At 37.5% G+C, this 24,268-nt stretch overlaps 1 protein-coding gene across 1 annotated transcript in view; it reads right to left on the bottom strand.

Annotated features, from left to right (window-relative positions):
• LOC122396821 (lachesin-like) overlaps positions 1-24,268 on the bottom strand; it is a 45,842-nt gene that overhangs the window by 1,645 nt on the left and 19,929 nt on the right. The window contains exons 3-8 of the mRNA XM_043395520.1: positions 22,733-22,918; positions 12,761-12,844; positions 8,539-8,662; positions 3,948-4,085; positions 3,716-3,835; positions 966-1,133 (exon numbers count right to left, since the gene is read on the bottom strand). Of these exons, the coding sequence (XP_043251455.1) occupies positions 966-1,133; positions 3,716-3,835; positions 3,948-4,085; positions 8,539-8,662; positions 12,761-12,844; positions 22,733-22,918 (820 nt within the window). The remainder of the gene's footprint in view (positions 1-965; positions 1,134-3,715; positions 3,836-3,947; positions 4,086-8,538; positions 8,663-12,760; positions 12,845-22,732; positions 22,919-24,268) is intronic.

The raw sequence follows: 24,268 nt of genomic DNA, 5'->3' as shown, positions 1-24,268 counted from the left end.
TCCAGGGGACTCACCGCGCCGCGAAGATGTACCGGGGCAACAATTTCCACGTGGAGCTTCCGCAAAGACTCGTTAACCTCCTGCCTTGCTACGTATCAGCCGTGAAATAACACCGGCCGGAGACGGATATCCGCCGCTAAGCGCAACAGCTATCAACCGACTGAGCCCTACTCGCTTAGTTCTCCGTTTACCGCCGCTAGCTCGCCTCGTTATCGCCCGACCTATCCTCGAATGTTGTGAATTGTTAACTCTTTCTCTATTCGAAACGGCTACGATCGCACGGGTTTAATTGCCGATTCGTCCTTCGTGAAATAAATCTGTATTATAGACAAAACTATTTTATCTAGATAGATCGTCAATCGATACTAGTTATTCGTAAAGTTCCCCTATCAGGAACACAAGTTTATTTAAATAAAAATTTGTGTATTTTTTTAAATTTCGTTCTGTACTGCAATTCTTGGTATTAAGTTCTTGTATCATTATAGTCAGTATTATTTATTGCCTTGTTGCTAGTATCATGTATGGCTGTCTGGTCCCCACATCACTAAACATCCAAACAGTCCTCTCGACGTAAATTTGCTGTGATAGTGCAGCTCAAGTAGAACAGTCAAAGCATCGCTTCGTTTGTAATACTGTGCTTACCAAAGTATTTCAATTAGAAGTATCTTTGTAGTAGGTTTACAGTTATGAAGTGTTTAGAACCGAATAAATCTAAATGTACACATGCTATCTAGTCATTTAGACAGAAACGTGTTAAAAGGCACACATATTTTGCTTTTGCTGGATCCAATTAGAGATTTATATTCCGCGAAGAAAAATGAAGAAAATAGATGCAAAAAAGTGAGTAGCTCGTTAAAAATAAATGAAACTTTATAGAAAGTATAAAAGCTGAGCGAAACAGATTGTCGTAATGGTGTAAATAATATATATTGGATTAGAGTAAAGTCATAAATTCACACACTCACCGTACAATCGAATACTGCTCTCAACTTCGCCAAGTGAATTCTTGGCGACGCATTTATAGGTTCCAACGTTGTGCTTCTGCAAATTGCGAATGGTTAGGACCATTCGAACTTCGAACTGCGATTTCATGATCGCTTGCACGTCGTGTTGTTGACTCGATATTATCATCGCTATAAAACAAAAATTTTCATTTTATTTATTCCTTTTAAAAGGAGAGATGGACGGGAGTGTAGATTTCAGTTTCAAATTCTATTGGTTGACAGAATGTATTCAAAGAAACAGTGTTGTTATAGTAATCTATGAATGATATCCTTCATTGGCAATCGGTCAAATAAAAAACGATATCAATAGAATGATTTTCTGAAGATTCTAATACTTTTGCCCACCCGGCAGCATAAAGCGTACAAATTTCATGCTAGAGGGATTCAAGAATAATGAAAATCGTCGCTGTTGTTCAGAAACCTGACCCAAGGTTCCACCGTACCGTAATGTCCCTAGGCAGTTGCGCGTTACCACGAGTATACAATGGCGTTCACACATTTAAGGACAAATCATATTTCATTTTATAAACGTTCTGTCTCGCGATAGAAAATTAGCATTTGCGCCGGAATTATATTTCGGAGGGATTTCAGTCATGTTCTATAAACTAGCACAATAGCTTTGGTTCCTTTAGAAAGGTACAACACATTGTAAATACGAGGGTTATCTTAAAAGTAAACGCGTATTAAAAATACTAAAAGTTTAGATGCTTGCAGTTCCGAAACTACTAGTGTTGTATCAATTATTGAGCCACTATTAGAAGTGGCAAAGCCTCCCCTTTAAAATGGCTTTTGGTTTTTGTCGATCGGACTTTCCGTTTTCGAGATATCGTAATTTATGTAAAAGGTAATTTTTTAAATACCGCTCTCCGTGTTACGAAAGCCTATTAACGCGTATTAAAAATATTAAAAGTTTAGGCGCGTGCAGTTTCGAAACTACTAGTGTTTTATTAAGTATTGAGCCACTGTTAGAAGCGGCAAAGCCTCCTCTTTAAAATGGCTTTTGGTTTTTGTCGATCGGACTTTCCGTTGTCAAGATATCGTAATTTATGTAAAAAGTAATTTTTCTTAATTCGACTATCGCTGTCTCCGTTTGACGTGTCACGTCGAGCCTCCTTGTCACACGTTGACCCATTGACCGAGTGATCGAGTGACGTCACGTTTACTATTTACTACGGTCACGTGCGGTCAACGGCCTTGACAAGGCCGTAGTAAACAAACGCTTCGGACCCTTATATCTCCGAAACTAGCCACAGCATCGACTTGAAATTAAAATCGCTATATCTCCGGAACCAATAAAGCTATCGACTCGTTCGAACGCTCATTTTAAAGGGCATTTCATTCCCTATCTAATGAGCGTAATAACCATTACTATTTATGCTGTCTTCTATGTTTATTTTGCAATTTACTTTGACGCTGTACACTTAAAGAAGTTTCAACAATTCCTATTGATTTATTGGGACGATGGAAAGCATGGAATCATGTTTATTCGCATGCTATTAAACACAGCTTACGAAAAAATGAATGCAACGAATCATATAAACGGAGAAACAAATATTTGATCAAGCGTTTTCGAAAATGTATTTTCTTCAGATGCATGGGTAATGTAATATATTTTAACGGTGCAATGATGTTAATAAGAATAGAACGATAGAAATTTATTTGAATTTATTTTTGCGATAATATCTTCGCTGTATTCTTCTCAAAAGAATTCTTAAACAATTTCTATTGCAAGAAATGTTGCAGAGTGCATATCGTCTCCAATGCATGAGTGGTTTAAATATAATTTAATGCGCGCGTATGTACGAGATCGTCGACAATATTGGAAACGAGCTGGAGAATACGCAGAGACGTATAAAAATATGCGAAAATTCACTTCTTAAACGCGCGTCGTGTCTCCTTATTACATTCTGAAACTGTCATATATGCATATATACATATATACATATATATATATTTACAGTATATATATATACATATACAGTAGAGAAAAAGGCGCACAGGATTTTCCGTGCAAGGTGAAAATTACATACGAGTGCATTGGGACGAAGTACTCCGGAGAAGTTGCGCTAAAGCGAAAGCATGTCTACTCGTACAGGCTACAAACTGCTCCAGGAATATATTTGCGAACGGCCAAGAGTAATTCACTTTCGCATTTGTCTGCAACTTTTTGCGAACTTCTGCGCGGAAATATTAAACCTCTTAAGGGAGAGGCGCGGCCGTCTTTCTTCGTGGTATAACGTTAAAAGACTGCGCGAAAAATAACGAGCAATTTGGTATAATCGTGCAAGTAACGTCTTTTAATTGCGTAATCTAAGAACGAAAATATTATTCACTCCTTCTCTCACTTTCGCGTATCGTGATTTGTTATTCCAAACAACTGAATTTTATATCAGTTAATTTTACTTACTCAGGGTACAATTTCTATATAATGTATTCCCTTTTCACACACTTATAAATTTTGTTTAATCGGTTGTTAAAAATATAAAGGAAACTTACGTAGCATTTTCCACGTAAAGTACCGTTAAAATGAAATTGTGTCCGTGTCTGTGTTAAAAATAAACCAAGCGTTAAAGAGTGACTTTAAAACAGTGACATACAAGGAGCAACGAAAATGTGGTGGGATATAGTTGCTTAACGAATAAAAGCATACGTGCCAAGGTTCTAGGAACATCGTATCAAACTAGGAGCTAAGTGTTCGAGAGAAATCTCACCGCTATCCTTGACCCAATAATTAATGGACTTGGGCGAAGCCTCGACAAAACATTCCAAGACCACGTCTGTACCAAGAGGAGCACCGACCAGTTGATTAGGTACATGAATTACCGGCGAAACTGTGAAGCAGAATCCCAGATAGGGATTGTAGTCGGACAAGACGAGCGATTTCCTTCGTTCGCGGCGAAGAAAATCGGTAAATGATCTGGCGGTTCAATCACTATTACTCACAATGAACGTTGATAAAAATACGTTTGCTGACCGCCGGTGGCACGCTGTTGCTGGCGATACAGAGATAAACTCCCATCTCGTTCCTCGAGATCTTCGTCAGCTTTAGCTCCTCGCCTTGGTACTCGGGCACTAAAGACACTAGAGACGATAATCATTATTAATGATATGGCTTAATTCGATGGTAACATATATACTGTCCACAAAAATTATTGCATCGTGTTTTTAGGCAAATGTGAACAAAACGAATATTCTTGAATTATTTTTTCTTGAACAATCATCAAAATTTTGATACTTTTTGAAGAAAGAAAATGTATTCCGCTGTATTTTAAATATTCAGCTTACGATAGTTAAGCTTGAATGTATTTAGACGAATAGCTGACAAGAAAAAGTTGGCGAGATAGAATGAATGTTCTAATACAGTTTGTTACACCTGTTCGTTCTCGTTTCCAGTATATTGCGAGCAAACGGAGAAACTATCCTCACGTGGTATTCTTAGAGCGTCTCAACCTAGAACTTGCAAAATCATTGATTTTCCGGAAGTTCCAGATTGTAAGGACTGCTCGCAGAACTCATAATTTGTGATTTAATTACGTAAGGGTAGCGAGTAACATGATTGTTTACTTTCTGCAACGTAAACTGGGTTTCCTGAATTTCATTAGCAATTGTACAATGCTTTGCGCCGGAACTTCTGTTTAAGATATCATTGGAATAAAATATCAAGGTGCAGAAATTTCTGCCCGCTGAGTTCTTCAATCGAATATACTTCGTACCAGTTAATTTTTAAATGGAATTCCATTGTTCTGAATTAGATTCATAATAACTGTTCTAAACATTTAACGGAGCCGCTAACTTTTTCGAACGACTTCTACACAAATTCTGTAGGAAATTGCACCTCGATAACGAACTTTCGTGATTCTGCTGTATTACTCGCCGTTGGAACGAAAATCGCTAATTAATGAGTTTGTAAATCATAAATCATCGCGTTTCGTTTAAATTCCTGACAAGGCTGCATTACGTCGCAGATTTAAAACCAACACCGATAATTACAAAAGTATAGCAGCTTCAATCTGTCAAGAAACTGACATTCTTAAAAGACATTTTGTATCCGAAAATTCAAAGTTGAAAATATGGTTTTACTCCCAAAAAAACTTCAATGGTCTTACTATAGCGATCTGCTGTGTACGAAGTATACTTGACACCTGCGCGATAAAACTCTTATGACTTCATTATTTTTACAAATTTTAATAAAATCTTTTACGAGCATATTTTTAAGACACCATCATATGAGTAACTGTAACAAAAACATCGATTTTTCTCAAGAGGTAGACAGATACAGACTCTCTTAACCTAGAGAGTATATGGTAAATATATTATATTTAAAGGAAGAAAATAATTTTGAAATGTAAAATAATGTTGTTCGATAGATAGAACGTTTTTCATGAACGTATTGCTCAGTTTTTTAAAAGAAGAATTTGCTGTAATTTTACAATAGACAAACATGCATTAAAATGTTTAAACCCAATATTTTAAAATATCGAAAAATGTAAACAAAAAACAGGGGGGTTTACAAATTTTGACTAATAACAATATCTTCCTGTTGTCATATTCAGTACCAGCCAGGAAAGTAAACATTCATATGCTGTTGAAGTCGAAGATGACACCGTTATTGAAGCAAGAGGAAGAGGCGATGTTTACGTTCAAGTCAAACTGCCTGGAGGTTTGCTGGTGACGTACACAATTGCAGCGTATGTACCAAAACTGGGAAAAGATCGATACTCTTTAATGGTCGACTAAAAAGATGACATTCAGAAGTAAATAATTCTCTCTGATAAAAGGGAATTAAATTTTAAATAACTACTTCTAGAGCGTCTAAATAAAGTGTTTTTCTGAATCATTCGGAACTATATTAGCTGCTTAAAACCTGCCTGTTTATCTTTGAGGAAAAACCGTAAACGATGCTGCCTGTTTGATAAATTGGACAATATCTGTAACGATTTGAAAAATGGCATAGATCAAAGCCATCCATAAAACACACGAAGACTTTTGACAGTGGATGTTGTACACATATTCCTAAAGAGGAAGTTTCAAACGAAAATTGAACTCTGTGAAACGTGCTTTGATTGAATTTGAATAAACAGAGCAAAGCCTACAGGATATACATTTTTATTTTTCGTTTAATCATAAGTAATTTTCTTTACGAATTTTAAATTAAGTGTACCAGCCTTCTCGGGATATTCAATTACTTATTTTGTGGAGGGAGCTTGCTTTAAAAACAAAACTCAAGTATAAGTCAACTGGATTGTTTAGAAATAAAATACGAGTGCAAATAACTGACTTTGTCGTAGAATTTGCGCGCACGCGGACGCTGGAAAATTAACAAAGAAGAGTGCTTCCCTGCCGTTTTTCTAGCTGGCATTGCGTCAACAAGTCTTGCGGAATCTTTACGATCCGTGGATCTAAATAAATAGCTGAATGCAATAAATGAATAATGCTTTACAGAATTTATTGATTCCTCTAATCGCATAGGACCAACGAATGATGTCGATTATTGCCAAGCACTGTGTTCCGTTTTAAGAGAGAAATCATTGAATTCTCGGCCAAATTTCATCGCGTTAATACGTCGAATCTAGTTTGCAGTCTTATGATGATCAAGCTGCAATCCTCGTAGGCAGAATCGCAACTTCTCCCCGCGATATCCAATAATTATCGCCATTGTAGGACAACAATAAGCTATCCCTTTCGCTAGTAACTACGGCCACTGCACTTAGCACGTGTTGCAAGGGTTGCACTCGCATACACATTGCCGGCAGCATCGTCTACGGTACATTGAAATTTGCCTGCTATTAGTAACACCATGCTGAAGCGAATACTAAATACGTCGTTTAGTTCAGAACACCGATGGAGGAAAGGCGAGGGCGACTCCAGAGCAACCGTCCGTTTCTGTCTATCATATATTCCGCGATTTTATGGATGCTATCTGCCGATCGTTTTCACCGACGCGATGGCGAGCATGTTTAACAATTTCGCTTCATACGTACGCCGCGACGAATCGAGGAGATTATTGCACAGCAATAAAAATCATCCTTTCTATTAAAAATAATTCCATATAATATATTGAAGAACTAATGTTGGTGGAATAAAGAACATTGGTTTAAGTTTTAACATCTGGCTTTTCAGATTTTGTTTATTACATAATGTTAAATTGCGGCGATTTGAAACGTCTAATAATAAATTAACTCCAATAAAAATGGAGAGAATGCCTAAATAAATTAGAACTAAACCTGAGAGAATGGCATGAAAATTATGCCTGCTGGGATAAAATAATATCCTAACATAAAATACGAAACATGTCATAAAATATTGCGTATTCAATTGCCATGCTGTAATCCTTTTATATGCAAAATACCCAGATGAATCGACACGTGTAAAAAGGAATACGTCAATTTAAAAAAGAAAGGCAAGCGTAAGTGCATAACGCAGCAATATTTCACAGAATGACAAAAATATGTTTTTCATCCTGGTTGAATAACTGCAAATAGATGCAAACGTTTAAACTCTTTCGAGAATGGTGGCTTTGAAAATTTTGTTTTTCAATCTGAAATGCACTTCAAGAACGTTATCGATTTCGCCGGCAGTACGAACTGTTTTGCCATTCTAATGTATTTACAGTGACCTGAATAAATTACACTCGTGGGTTGCAAGTCAAAGGATTTGTTGTTAACGAGCAAAAAAGTTGAACACATGTTGACATTCATTTTAATTCGTTTTTTTCTTTCGCTCCGTATATGCGGAATTCAGATATCAAACATTAAAACCACTCGAAAACGATGAAGAGTTTCGATAACGCATGTTTCGTAGCAATTAAATTCGTTTACAAATTTTCGAATTGTCATTCCAGGATTTAAAATCATTTTAGTTGTCATATTATTATATACGCATATTTTACACTGTATAGAATCCCTTCAAATTTCCTCTTTTTAAGAACTTAGTAATTTTATTACCTCAATGTTTTACTGGTTGCATTGCCTGACATCTTTGTTAAAATTATTTTCTACAGCCACCGTTTTGAGGATCAACTTAAATATTTTATTTCTTAAAAGTGCCTTAAGAACAGAAGTTTTGTTTTGAAAAAAGGCGCCCAGTAAGAACGAAAACGTCTGTAATCTTGCAGTAATACAAATTTTATTCCAGGACGTTGTAAGAGCAATTTTTATAAACGTACTTTTTACCTGATTTTAGCGACTTAATTAAAAACATTGGAATCGCATAGTAAAATGGAATAAATTGAATTATATAATACGTTTTCTTCGAAGAACGTTGGAAAGATTTCGCAAAAAGACTATAAAAGTGACCGATAAAAATGCGGAATTCTATCGATTCCTCGCACGTTTACGAAGCCTTACTTAACAATTTCTAAAAAGTTACGTTCCCCGCAGACAGTTTCGAGCGTGCCTGCCAGCGTACCGGCCGGGGCGAAATAAGAAAATTAAAATACCAGGCGAATCCGGCGACTGCGTTCAAGGGAAACATAATTGTATATTCCATGTTATATAAGCGGAATAGTAGGAGCGTCATCTATATTAAATCTTACCGTGAGACTTCTGGTTCAAGGCGCTTCCTGCAAATGGCTTCCGAATTATAATGTTCTGCCCGTCTTCTCTACGCCACGACACGCGGGGTGGAGGCACGCCTCTTGCATGGCACGTTAACTTCACCTGTACGTGTTATGAAACCAGAATTATGAAGAGAATCGACTTCGTTATTGCCGCCGTCGCGGTAATGCCGGGTCACGTATAAATATGTTTGGAAAAATTTAAGCTACGGATACGCGGGCGAAACCTATCCGCGCGAGAAACCATTCGACCAGCTCGAGATTATAGGAGATGTTGTTCGTCGAATACTGCCTCGATATTATGAGCAATAAAAAACCGATCCGGAGAGTAAAGGAAATTGTTGGGGGGATGTGAAAATCGTAGGAACTGTTTTAAAACACCTTACGGTCGTTTCTAGAGGAGTATACCAGTTTGAAGTATTTCTGTCATACGTCACGCGGTTGTATCAGAATACTATGGTTCATCTTTCCGTTGGAAACAGTAGTTATGCATACAAATTTCGAGACAAAATAACGAGACTGATGCTGCAACTTTTATTATTTACATAATTCAGAAAACCAATTTACGATGGTCCCCAAAGTAAGCTTTATCTGAGTTTACACGCAACTGCTATTTTCCGCACGAAACAAACTGGTTGTTCAGGACCACTGAGAAGTACGAGGAAAGGAAATCTGACTTCACTACTCGAGGGGAGATGTGCGTAAAATTATTAATAAAGTTTTACAAACGCGGTTCCCTATCACTTGACTGACGCCATTTCTTTTAATAAATGTACATATTGAAGTTCCAAACATATTTGATATTCGGGTTAATCAATTATTTTTCAAGTTTGTATGCACGTATTTAATAGTTTGATAATTTTCTTTCGTGAAAAAGCATCATCAGAAATATATTTATTAAAAATGAACATACATAAAATCTACCCGTTGATTATTAAATTTGCACCCATAGGATTCGTATGAAAAAACGAGAATGTTGTTTTTACAAATGAAAAATTAATGGACACTTTTCCAAAACGTTCTACATAAATTATTAATCCCATGAAAACTTCACAAAAACCACACGAAGCCCGTGCATATTTACATAGGTTACACAGAAGCACGAGAAGTCTGAATCATGGAAATTCGTTTATCCTCCAACAAGATAACGATCCCAAGAGAGTAAAAGTATTACAGCCACCAGACACAACGAGAATTATAAGGGTTAGCGACTTTGGAATTCATAAACAACGTCGACGTAAAACCATAGGAAAGTTTTCCAGAAGGTTGAGATATCAACATAAATATGAATTTTCATTTAACAATTTTAAACGAAGATAAGTTAATCTTATAACGTAACAAGACAACCTTTCGTCGAGCTTTCGTTAAGCTAAATAACTAAACATTTAATTAATATCTGTGTCTCTAATAGATATTCGTTTAATCTCGCGAATGATATTTTGTTTGAATCGTAACTATCAGCAATACTGCGATGTCAATTCAAAAAGAAGGGTACAAATGCAGCAGATCTTGAACCGACTGTTCACTGTGAGAATAAAAGAGCTGAAACTTGGAATAATCGAGGTTCTTCTGTAATTTAATTCTGTCGCTCCGCTAAACGAGATAAACTTTCCTTTATTGGCTGAAAGAATATCGATTCCCCTTGATCAAATTTCAATCAGTTCGCCATTAAACAATAGTAAATTTTCGATTTAGTCGTTGGACGCTGTTCCGCAAGAAAGAGAAAAATAAAACTGAATCGACTATTGAAAATTGATAAAAATGAAACGATCGGAACTGCCTCGTATATATAAGAAAGTAATCTACTTTGCGTTAGAATCTTCCCGTTTCCACGGTTAGACTTTGTTCACTAGAAGAAGGAAAATTAACCGTATTTTAAGAATACTCAGTAGAAGCAGTTAGACACAGAATTATTTTTCCGATTATACTATTATCATCTTACAAATATCTGTGAAAGATTCCCAGAACAGAACTGGCATGCAAATGAAATTGCAACAAAATAAAAAGGAAGAATACACTATTAAAACAATGGAGATGAAAATGTAATCTTTCAAAATAAACAAAATTTTCTGTAAAATGTTATTTGTGCACAGTTATCAAACAAAATCGACACTGATTTGACAGTTTTACGAAAGCATCGATACACATTTGACGTTTCTAAAAAAGTACATGCGATTAAGAATCATCCTGAATAAGTTTCCAATTCCTTTTATCAATCAATTTTATTCTCTTAAGTTTGTTTGCGCGGAAAGCACTTTACAGCGGCGAAAGTTTTACACCGCTGGCGGGCATATTCGTTATGTCCATTAAGTAAAAAAAAAATAGACGTCATGTACATTGTGATTAAAAAAGTAGCGAGTGTAGTGCACTCTGGTGAATTCTGTAACGCTGATAAAACACTGTGTACGAACATATTATGCCCCTTATGAGAAATTCGTCAAAGACACTGTACAATATTCTAACATTCTAAACATCTCACGATCACTTAAGAGTAAATATTTTTTTTCTATAAGTGTTATTCTTACAAATGCAACTGATCACCATCTTACGTATCAGCACGATAATTTCTAGTTAAATAAAGTGAACAGTTTAAAGATCGTTCGACATTTTTGTCGACAGCTAACTAGAGGATTTTATCATTCTCGTGGGAATACATTGAACAAGAAGATTTTCTCAGGAAGCCTCCTTCGAAATGATCGTTTCCTCGATTCTGCCGGTTCGTAAGGTCCTCACGAACGACCTTATCAATTTTAAATTAAGGACACTGGTAGGCCGCCGACTGATATCCTAGATGTGGGATGATACAGAAAACGAGTTTAAAAGTTCTAGCCCCGTCGCATTGAAATTCAGATAAAGTAGGAAACGTATCCCGCGACGAAAGGAAAATCTCGACACGCAACGATGTTTTTGCAAACACGGGTACCAGCCTGTGGAGAGCACACTGGCTACTACGTGCCATTAATAACAATATTTATCGTTGGGATGAAAAAGTATCGTACGTTTACTTCAACGTCTATCGAACGAGAGTGTCGTTCCATCGACCAATTCACACGTTCAGCTTGGAATTGAAATTTTCATTTTTGATAAACCTAACTCTCCGCGCGCGGAAAAGTATCTCCGAGGCGAGAAACGAGACCAAATACACCATTGGCAGGCGAGTCGGATTTTCCAAGATAATCCAAAGTTCATAATAGAAATTTTATGTCCGCCATTAATTTATATTAGTTTCTTCAAGTCGTTAGTTTATCTCGTTTCAAGCTAAATTGCTTCGTTGAAATAAACATAGTTAAAAATGATGAGGGTTATTCGGAATATTAGAAACTACTGGAAATTACTGAAAAAAATGATTTGTTATGGGTAATACTTAAAAAGTGGTTAATCGTGACCGAATTATGGTTCGTGTTGGTACGGTGACAAAATAATTCTAAAGTAAATTTCGATCTTGGCACAATCGATTCCCGCGCGCAATAAATAAGAGGTAACGCGAGTACTTTTTTCCCCCCACGTCGCATAAATACTTCGGCCCTTAAATGTACGTATATTACGCTGAGTTACGTCGTCATTTCTCCGTGGCTTTTTAATTGTACTCGTGCGAAATTTAGTAGGCGAAGTAGTTTTAATTACTGAAATTCGCAGGAACTAAATCTCACCGCGTTATAAGCGGGTCTAGCGGCGGGAAGACTATTCCGTACTGCGACGAAAGAATATCGTGATACGCCTTAGAAGAAAGTACATATAGACGGTTTTCAAGGCACTTTGTCGTCCGTTCTCAACAAAACGTAATATTCTTTGCAGGGGCTGCGCCATCAATTTTGATAAGAAAACCAGGAAAGGGAAAATATTTGCGCATTATGCTAGACATACGTTTCGAAAGCACGCGATTTTGCGATACGCACACGTGCAACAGGTTATTGAAACGTTTTAGTAATATTTACAGGATTTTCTTTTCCGCGCCGTGAACATCGAATCTATATGGTTCATGATTTTCACGTGGAAAAATTGAACACGAAAGGCAAATATTAAATATTACGACAGACTGAACGAAATATCACGATTATTAGAATATTATTGTAGCTGGACACATAGTCAACGTTCTGTTTGTAAAGCGTCTCTGAAAACTTATTTTTAAATAGATTTAAAAAATTATAGAGTTTATATTTATTTCAGTTAATAAAATGTAAAAAGCAGAATATTAACTTACCTGTCCTCCTTCGTGTATCATTACGTCGCTTGATGTCTCTTCGGGAATGAAATCTGGTGGCACCACGATCGACAACATGCCTGTCTGGAAAAAAAAGAATTTGTTTTCTATTATATTTCTCTCAAATTTATTAATGTCTAATAATCTTTCTGTTAGTAAAATTTGAACTACTATTTACTAGTTTTATTGCATTTTGAGGATGAATTCCGATACTTGTGATCTATTTCGCACGTTTCTAAAATTTAAAGGAAATTGGTCGAACCGTCTCTGAGATATGGTAACAGACATTTCGATTTATACTGGTGCGAAAAAGTGATCCTCAAAAAATGTCTCACATTTTCTATAACACCTTGTATACTTTGAACATGACCCCATCGTATGTATCGAAAATATAGCATGTATAAGCATATTTTCGGGATCCCTATCCTGCCCAATCGATATTTCTCCACCCGACCCGAACGTCGGATGTCCGACAATAGATCCATTTCGCAAACCTTTACTTTGAAAACATCGAGACCGCGGTATGAAACAGCGAGAGCGAGTAAGAAGCAAGTTCCGTGCTAGCAGTTTCGTGAAATGGTGTTGATAAACACGAGATACCGTGAAGTGACAGTAATGTAGTTAGACATTCACCCAAGCGGCTTAGTATGCGAGCCCAGCGGCTCGAGTAGAATCTGTCTGACCATGTTCCCCTGACATGCTCTGTATTTTTGTAAAAGGATGGAGTCGCATAATCTCAGCTCGAGATTAGAAACGTTAGCTATCCTGCTTCAAAGTGAACTGACTTTTAACATTAATTTGCTAGATCAATTTTTTAATCTTAAAATACCGGGCTTGCTACAAATTGTAGATAGTTTCAATTGATTAAAATTCTTGAATGCAGTTTAATTTTATATACAACGTATTAATTGTAATAAAAAACCCACAATTATAATTTCTCATCTTAGTGATTTCTTCATCGTACCGAAACGTGTAGATTCCGACTGTCGCTATATGATTCTCATTAGTGTAATAGAATACAGATACGCAATTATGATTCGTTCCACGTTTCGTCAGTATTAAATGGAAATTGAAAGCTGCGATACAGGATGCACTTTACTTGTTTTAAACGCGGCCAACTGGCGCGATTAAATAAGTTTTAATACATATGTTCCGTACGCGTGGTATCCAGATTAAGTACTGAATACGTGACTCGTCTTAAACTTTATGTAAATTTTTTAACAATGCTCAATAAACAGTCAGTGATTGAATAATAAACTTTGTTTTAAGAAACTAAGAGTGAACGTTAATTTCGTCAATATTAAATAGTAGAAATAATTTGATTTGACTCCTTATTTTTAGACTAAAAGTTTATCCTTCCTTTTGCTTTCTTAATTCGATTCTCCAGGGTAAAATAATTGGCAAGTAAATAACAGACTTGTCTTTGTCCCGTTGCCGTAGCATACAGCGCGATATTTCAGCAATCGAGCGAAAGAAAAGTTTCTCATCAAAGAAATACTAATTTCTGTTTGTTTCGCGAGTTCTTCTACGAATGAAAAATATAACTTAAAGGGGAGGATACGAATAGGAAGTACGCTTTTCAGATAAAAACGAGCTTAAAATGTAGGACACGGTAGATTGAAACACATCTTGGAATATTAGTCGCTGATAATCAGTCATTTTTATTAAAAAAAAATAACCTTTTATATTTTTATTCTAAAAATATACGTATACACAGAATATTAAATTTTGGTTTGAGACTTGTGTCTTTAACTAGAATCGACGTGTCTTTCGATAGTTGCGACATCCGGGGATCAACATATCGGTCTATAATCCGGAAGGTTCCAGGTTCAAATCCAGGGATCATGTTATTTTTTCCTTTCTTTCGATATCGAATCTCTAATATCGCTTCAAATTCGATTCTACATTTCTCATTAAAATATTCCAAGATATTTATTGAATTACTTTTATAAATATCGAATATTTTCAATTATTATATATTATTCAGTTATTTGTTTATTTCTTACTGCGGCAGGATAATGATTCCACATGAAAATATGAAACAAATGTGTATAATATAATTTTTTTTATACCAGAATATAATCTATACATCCATTAGATTATTTCTAGTTATATCAGAGATTGTAAATATTGATCGTGGTCTGCTATTATCTATTCCCTTCCGATCTTACTATCTCCTAAGTAGGTAGAATCAATCACAATAGATAATATCATGCCACGACAGACGTATATAAACACATAAGTAATGGACGGACGCGTTAGTCAAGTCAATTTTAAGAATCTAGTCGCACAAAATTCTAAAGAAGATGTTTATAGACTTTTTTTTTAATATCATAATGCAGTTAGTAGAGAATGAATGCATTCAAGTTATATTCTTAATTTTTTTAAATTCGTTAAAAAGATTAGCGTTATGGCAATTTTCATTATTCTATTAAAGCATTAATTTATTTACTGCTACATGAAAACCTCACTGCGCAGTCATTGGACGTTTGTCCAGATGTTCGTCCAGCTGTGCCCACACGCTTGAACGGGTAATTGAAAAACAAAGTATATTAACGCGAAACGTTAAATTATATACATTTTTATATAAAATTTTTGGCAGATAAGCTTTCTAAAAAATACAAATTTTAAGACTTTAAAAGTGTCAGTTAAAAATATAACAACAATAACTTTAAGAGATTGAAATTTAGAAAATAACGTTATTTTAAAATGAAAGAGGCAAATAAATTTTGTCTTTTTATTAAAAGGAAGTGAAAACTATGGTAGATGTCGTCGTAATTCTATCTCCACGGATATGGAACACGTTTTCTACAAGCTATTAAAATTTCAACTCGAAAGCTGTACTCATTTTTAAGATATCGCTTCCGGAAACATGCAGAATGTAGTTTCGATGAAAGCAACTTTGAAATTTCAGTCACGGTCCACGCACAATACCATAAAGTATTTATTTCTTCTTCTTTTGGACTTTATCGATTCTTGAGATTTACTTTGGTATATTTTTAAAGCAACGACAAACTGTGGAAAATCACAATAAATATTATTGTAGTATTACATGAACTAGCAGAAATCACAACTCTTTTCTGTCCAAGCGATAAGGTCTGATATTTGTCATCATATGATTATTTCATCCTCTCGTACTCAAAGAACTATTTATGTCGAGGATCTTATATTAGAGTCAGTATCGAATTTAAGATAAGAGCTTCTTTTCGAGAACACGCAGCAAATGGAACATAACGCCGTGGCGAGTCCCGCTACTTTCAGAAAAATGATAAGGATACTTTTTGTTCCTTGGAAGACACTTTTAAAAAATAATGATCACTTTTTAACATCCGCCTTCATAAGAGCTTATTATCAAATCTTCCACTTCACACTAGACTTCGCTGTCTCTTATTTCATTTTCTTCTGTGTTTCGACACGTTTCTTTATCATTATTGTAAATTCGAAAAATTGATAAAATCCAACGAATATTTTGTGATAGAACGCGAATGGTGCGCTGACCGTTACTGAAATTTTAAAAACGCTTTTATCGGAAGTACATTTTGCATGCTTTAAGACTATAAGTAATACGAAAGTGGTATAAAAGGAAAGGAATCGATTTTTCAGCCGCCTGGAACGCAAAACTCCTTTAAGGAAACTATTCACGGATGGGATATCATTTTAACCACAACGATCTCCAAAAATTAACGGGCGAAGTCGCAGTTTAGCAGCGTTTCCAGGCAAAACCGTACAATTGCGCGCCGGCCTACTTACGTCCCGAACAGTATTTTAGCCCTCGTGCCAAAACTCGTCCTCCGCGAGATATATTTTCCGGTACGCACCGGAACGGGCCGGAATTTAATGTTAATGATACGCTTAACGGCTGCACAATGCATCAAGTAAATTTCCTTTCTTACCGAATCTCTAAATTATATCCGTATACATTACTCTATTCGCGAGCAGGACTGAATAACGCAAGAGCTCCTAAATCCTGGCTGTATTTCGCCTGTGCTTCCTTAACCCCCGCCGCAGGAGAAACTGGAACAACATATCATGGGGTTGTAAGCGACGCGAGGAGGGTGGCGCGGGAAGGGGAGGGGGGGTTGGACCAGCGGCGCCGCTGCCAATAAGCGCTGCAGCTTTTCGTTAATTAACGACACGCCGCGACGCGATATAATAAGTAGCGTTCGATGCAGTTGTTGTTGTTATCGTACATTTTCCCCGTTACCTAACAATCCACGACGGAGTTTTCTTTGACACTGTCCAAACAATCGTTGATAACACGCACCGAGAGGGATGCAAAAAGGGGGGCAGCAGCTCGAAACGTTGGAGTGAATCCCTCCCTCCCCTCCCCTTTCCTCATCCCCGGGCTGAGTTGAATCGCCGTGAAATTGCTCGTTCATTAAGCAGTTGCAGCGTGATTTCACTTCCGGTTGGAAGGGAGATTTGAGTGGTTGACTTTCATCGGCTGTGAGATATTTCCTTAAAAGGAAGTCTCGCGGATTGAAAAACTGTCCTTTGCTGCTTTTTCAGTTGCTCGAATCGTAAGTTCGACTCTTTTCTCGCGCAGTTGTTGCCCTGGCGCTTCGACTGATTGCTATTGTAGATGTTCGTTTGAAGGATATTTCGCTATGGACGATAGATTTCGTTTTCCTTTCATCTTCTTAAAATCATTTGTTTAAATTCGAGTCAATCATTTGGGTTATCTATCGCTTTAATATAATAATATAAAGTAAGAAGATGTCGAAGAAAATAGGAAATCTGGAAGACATCGTCTGTGACGAACCGTTCGGAAGTAGTTTCGATGACTCAAAGTGTACCGGTGCCAATAACGAAGGAAGTTCTGAATATCTTGGAAAGTTTGATAATATTACGTTAGCCAGCCTCGCGCAAGCATAACCGGAATTAACAACGGTTCAAATTGCTGAAGGATTTGAATTCCTCTCACGGAGGAGCTTAACAAGGAATTAATAAGAAAACGTCCAGGTCTCGTGACTGAGAAGCAAATTGTACCTCATCAAGGAAACGCGGCACAATGCAACGCTAAAACAGTAATGATAAAAATCAGAGAATTAAAGTCGAAAGTTACGTTCAACCGCATTATTCCACAGATATTATTCCAACTGCTTATTACGGTCTTCACAATTTTCAAAATTATTAGGAAACGAGGAAAACATTAAAAGGGTCCCTTTAGTTTAATTTTTAAAAGGAGATACACGATACGAATGGTCAAGAAATATTTTATTTTAGACTTTTAAAAATGAAATATGTATTTAATTTACTATCAACAAATGAAACATTTTTATTTTATTTTCTTTTTTAAATGTAGACAAAAGATATGGATATTATTGTGCGTTGAACTTACCAAAATTAATAATATAGCCAATTGACGCAAGACTAGAAATCGATCGTAACTTCTCGCTGCATTCGATCAAAAGTGAACAGTACCTCGATCGTTCCAAAGAAACTAATGCTGATTTCGCACTGAATATCCAAGTGACAATCGTGACTCAGTTACGAGCAGCGTCGTAAACAATTCGTAATAGTGACGTCGCATAGGAGAGCGATTTTAGGCGTTGCCAGCGTCGCTTATCAGCGAGCATGCTGCGACTGAGGCAGTGTACTGTCGTAATTCCTACAGAGTAGGGGAAAACGGGGGGACGTGTGGAAGGAGGTACGAGTTCGGTGTACGTCAGGACTTTTCCAAGCGGTCGTACGTCAAACCACGAAACGTTAGTACAGTCAGAAGAACTTAGCCCCATCCTAATATCTTTCCACTCCACTTACGGTTTACGGGAGCCAGCCGACAGTCGGCAGAACGTGGAACCACCTGCAGTAGGCTGTCGTAGGCGAGGTGTGCACGTAATTACGAGGATGTAATCTACGCTATGACGAAACTTCAATCGTTATAACCGAGTTGTCTCGCAAGTCACTGAACTGCTTAAAACAGTCTCAACGAATACGTAGCTGAAACAGGCGAACGGCACCCGTGTAACTCTCTAACCCCCTTGCTCGCGCCAGACTTCACTCGTGCATCTCTCTTATCCCCCGCGTGACAGTTCGGTGACAGGCAGACACGTGCCCAAGCACGTAAACTTGCTGGTGTCGCGCGAGTGAATTATGAAACTGCGCGTTCCGTTCCATAAATTAATTATTGCCTGCTTGGAGACGTCTCCCCATCGGGGATGTTGATAAATATGCGCGCTAATCGGAACGCCCGACCGATCGATTAATTTCTTTAGCGGCTGTAAGCCGCGATGGCCACGATTGTTAATCGACATTTAAGAAACCGTTCGTTTAACCGATAGCCCGCGGTCGAACGAGGTTATTAATTCCGGTCAGGAGCACGGAGTTTCGATTCGCGAACGCACCAAAGGCAACTCGTCCGAGGTCGGAGTGAAAAGTTTACAGGAATCACTGCCGGGGTATACTTCGTTTCTTACTGTTTTAACATTGTTGTATCGACGGCTCTTTCGCGAGTACCTGCCCCAAGATTCGCAATAATTTATCAAAAAGTCTCGTTTCTAGAAATTTCCAAGTCGCGCTGGTCGGTGTGTGTTCACAGATTGATAGAATCGAAATTGGAGCAGACATCAAATTGTTTCATTTGGAGAAAACCGTAACGAAAATCGAATTGGGATTAGATACCTTCGTTTTCCATCGTGAAAATTAAAAGCTTTTACGAGATAGTAAAACACAATATATAAATCAAATTTCAAGATAGGGCTCGTTGTTTTAGAAGATTGTTATTTCGATCAGCTTAATTATTCCGATACACCAAGTTTCCTTATAACCCAGACATTTTCTGATCTTGAAATGTGCAGTTATCTTCTCAGACATTAACGCGAAACGGAGTGACGTCTCGGGGATTATCTTGATTGGCATACTGGAAGACGCTTTAATCTAGACTTAGCAAGAATTTTTAAAACACCGTTAAACTTTATCAAAATTGATCTTCCTTATCTTTACTTCAGAGAATGTTATTTATTTTAAAGAGATAACAAACGAAGAGAAAAGTATTCATAGTAAATCTAAGAATACAATTCGTACGATTCTGTAATAATTCCAACAAAATTTAACTTCATGGCAGACAAATATCAGAATTAAATGTCTGATATAATAGCATTAAAATTATATTCATTTAATTTCTCTATTATGTTTTTCCGTATTATTAAGATATTCTCGTAATATAAACGTTACGTGTCTCGAGTTCATTAGTTAACAACTTCGTACTAATTACATGAAGAGCACAAATGAGTCTCGTATTGTGTTCGAGTGAAAATGAATCGCACAAGATAACCGGTAAAAACCATTGGCAAAGAAGCCCAGCATCCGCCGAGACGGCACGGAAACTGATAGGAAATACAATTAACGGGAACCAGACTATTCGGAGATTTCTTATTATTTGATCGTCTTCTTCGTACTCTTCGGGGTTTTCGTTCGCAGCTGGTTATTCTCTATTTCGTCTCAATATTTTTCGCCCGCAGCATTCAAATCACGGCAGTCACAAAAATATTCTTTTAATCTCGGTGAAAATGAAGACATACTATTAAGATCCTAAACGAGGACCTAAAACTAATTTCAATATCTTGGACCTCGTTATCAAATTACAAATCAGCTTTTACTTCAAGATCAAGAAACGTTACGTTCATTGATGCACATCTCATTAGACGGTCGAACAAAAAGGAAACACAATTGTTTGAAGAAATTGGGTCAGAAATAAAATCAATTCGAAACTATGCACGTCGCCTTTTTCCTACGAACTGTGGCCCAGTTTAGCGGTCGTATTTCTTACGTAATAAAGTTTCTCGCGTTTGATCGGGCAGCGACGACGAAGCAGCGTACTTTACGATTCTGCATGGCTTCCGGTGAAACCTCTATTCATTATTTCTGCGTGTGTTTCTACCTGGAACTATATAGAAAATACTTTCGGTAGCTTCTACCGAACCCCAGGTGGAAAAAATTTGATTTTTTTCCCAACGTCTCATGGTAATATAAGCCCTTAAACGTATTACGCGTACCAACTGGGAAGAATTTTCTTTAGAAGTCTCTCGAGGAAGCATTGTAAACTGCATTTTGTTAGCCGCGCAGTCTAAGCGTCGAGTGTGCTCGAAAGGAGCCGCCTTGTTGGAATCGCACGGAAACGAGCGGAGAAATACGGTTAGCCGAAACGAAACTGCTCGTAGAATTCGCCGCGAGGAGGGCGGCGTCGAGTTTTACCACTCGACGAAGGCGCGCGGTACGAGGGAGAGACGAATTTGGGGGGTGTGCCGGCTCCGATGGAACAAAAGCAACAGAAGAAACCGGTATTTCAGGCTGACGGAAGGGTTTCCCACCGATTGACTGATGTATTTTCGCTAGTGTTTCCCCCGCTCATTACTTAGAGGCCATGTAAGGGACGAGGTTAAAGGGGACTCGCTAACTTGGCAACAGTCGTAACGCCGCGCTGCACTATTTAAGATTACTGTTTCGTCGGCCGGGGGGGGAGGGAGAAAGCAAGAGATTCCTGGACGAGAACGGAAGCCTGCGAGCCCGGATTCAATCTGAAATGTCGGAAAATTAGATCTCAAAGGAGAGACTCGACTCTATCTCGTGCCATATCACACTTTCCCGGGACGAGACGGTTCGCAGGGTGAAAGAAGACGGTCGGATACTTTGCAGAGAGTGTCTGTTGGTGCAGGCACGCCATGATGCCAGGAGTAAGGCTGGTTGGCTGAAAGTCGACGGAATGAAAGCTGACGTTTGTGCGTTAGAGAAAATAGCTTGCTAAAGACGACCTTTCTCTCTGCTAGCGAACGTTGGATTCTTCTTGGTCACGGTACTGCGGAGACATCGTTTGAAAGGCGCAAGATACCTTTCCCTGTGTTGCGCCAACAGGAGGCTCCAGGAATTGTTAAAAGACTCGACGGAAATAGAATCTTATCACTATTTAATTGAGACTTCGCGATCGTGCTATGGCCTCTTCTTTCTAGGATCAAAACTTTATTTCGCTGTGAGTTCCATATTCACGAGTACTTCGACATTTTTCATTTCTATTCTTAAGAAGATGCAGTCCAGAACTTTGGTTCGATTTACGTTTGTTACACTGTATATAATTAAATCCGCTTCAATGGATCGAATCTTGTCGAAGGTGTAAAAATTGTTAAAATCTAAACATTGCTTCCAAGGTGTTCATAAACGAGAGATGACATTCCTGAACTAGCGAAGATGGCTTGTTAAGTTCCCTGGAATGCCGTGCTTCGGCAGCTCGAGAGAAATACCTCCGATACTTGTAGAGATTGTTACATCGAAGGTAACTGATACCTGTGAATCTTCGTAATTCAATTAATACCGTTTAGTATTGTAACTTTGTGTCGCGAAAATTCGTCGAACTTCAGCATTCCTAGTTTTCTTCGATTCAACACGATAATTTGTCTCGTTTCCAATTATTCGGATCGATTCGCGCGATTCTTATCGCTGTTTTTATTGCCAACTGCTGTTTTGCGTGAATGGTGTAGCAGTCAACGAAATTGAAATATGTAAATTCGAACGGTCGCGGCAAAGGAATTTGATATCGCGCGAAAGATCGTATCGGGGAAGCGTAGAGAATCACTTAATTGGAATTGATGGGCCCCGCAAACGACGTGCATCCCAGAACTTTATCGATCTAAATAGTGTCGGCGGTACCGTTTCCAATTAGTTATTTCACCGAGTTTCTCGGCTTACCGCGATTCGTCCTGCCGGCTAAACTGCGCGCAGAAAGCTCTGATTCCGACCGCTTAGTTACTGAAAATGGTCGAAACAGCAAGCAGTTAAACATGTCCGACAGCCAACAGTGCCTAAGTAAATTCCCTTTTTACCCGGGGACTCCAATATTTCCATCCAGAAAGTCGTTGTTTAATTTATTAATAACTAGACCATTCAACTGTCCTTGGACAATTTTTTAAAATAACAATTACTCGAGTGAGTTTATGTAAAGTGTACTCGTACGATAGAAAAATTATTTTGTGGACTCACTTGACTTTTCATGGGATCCGTGTTAATTTGACACATGTAGAGACCCTCGTCCTCCTGTTGCACGCCTTTTATGTGAAGATTCCACATTGTATGATCGCTATGGGACACCGAGATCCTCTTGTTGTGAGTTATTACGTGATCGTGGATCGCCTGAATAGCCTTAGTGTCCGCCTTCACCCAGCCAACCTGTCGAAAACATTCGTATTATAAAAATTGGTAGCTGTCGTGATAAATGCGTCTTGGAAATCGTGGCAACCGCCGACAAAGCAAGCAACTCAAATAAATAAAATGTTAAAAATACACTTTTTAAATTCCGTGCCACCTTAACAATTACTACTTTAACTCTTGAACGCCAGTATGAAAGTGTTTTTTTATAAGACTCGTAAGAAGCTAATGGATGCACAGGATCAAATAATGTTTATCGTCATTATAGGGGTGCATCAAGATAAATCTGTACTTTTAGAAACGTTATCCTTGATGAAGGATAATTAGAGTTGCGTCAATATTTGCTACAAAGGGCAGAGACAATGGTCTGAAGAAGACGAAACAAATAGTGGGATCAAAGAAATCTTGATTAGTCCAAAAGATATCATTATAAAATAAAGAAAACTAGGAAGACAGTATCGAAGATGAGAACGAATCTTTGTTGAGGAGACACCAATGCACTCTACGAGACTTTATAAAATTGAAAAAGATCCTAACAGCAACGTTATACTTAAATTTGTTTACTGGTGAAAGACCTTACTCGATGTCGAGGGTTCGATTATAAAGAAACCTTTGCACCAGTTGTGCAATATGATTCTGTATAGTGTATTCTTACCGCATATCGAGATATGGAGATGATCCATTTCGATGTGAAGACGGCATTCCTACATGCCGAAAGAGATTATGATAATTTCATTTTGCAATTCAGATGTTATGTGTATGGAACAAACAACGTTTGTTTTCAGAGGAGTATTGAATTAAAATGGAATCAAAAGATCAAAACATGGAGTCTATAAGATTAGGGAAGAACCATTATCTAATTGAAATTGGAAACTTTGATAGACGATATTTTGGATCGGATAAAAAGATTTTAATCCTATTAGGTTTCTGTGATGCAAGTACACAGATAATAGAGAGTGTCGTTCTACTTCGAAATTTCTATTTTTACTTAACAAGAACTTCGATAAACTAGATCAAAATTGGACAAATTTGATTGACGAATAACCAATAAAGATCTGAGATTTGTTACTAAATTTGTAACATACGGTCTATCGGCGCGTATTAAAAATAGTCAAACTTTAGATACGTGCAGTTCAGAAACTACTCACGTTTTCTTTATAACTGAACCATCATTGAAAGCAGCAAAGCTTTCCTTTTAACATGGTTTCTGTTTCATGCCGATCTGAACACAAAGAACAGTACCCCATTCCGTTAAATGCGACTCTTCGATCTTGAGTAACGCGCATTTAAAGCGGGAATACTGTATCAGTAACGATTCAATAAGATATTCATAATTTATCTATAATCGTTAGTGGTATCCCCATTATAACT

This window comes from Colletes gigas, unplaced genomic scaffold, assembly GCF_013123115.1.
Source record: "Colletes gigas isolate AHSC1104 unplaced genomic scaffold, ASM1312311v1 Colletes_gigas_Sc00008, whole genome shotgun sequence".
NCBI classification, from domain to species: Eukaryota; Metazoa; Arthropoda; class Insecta; order Hymenoptera; family Colletidae; genus Colletes; species Colletes gigas.
This window is presented reverse-complemented; position numbering and strand designations above follow the sequence as displayed.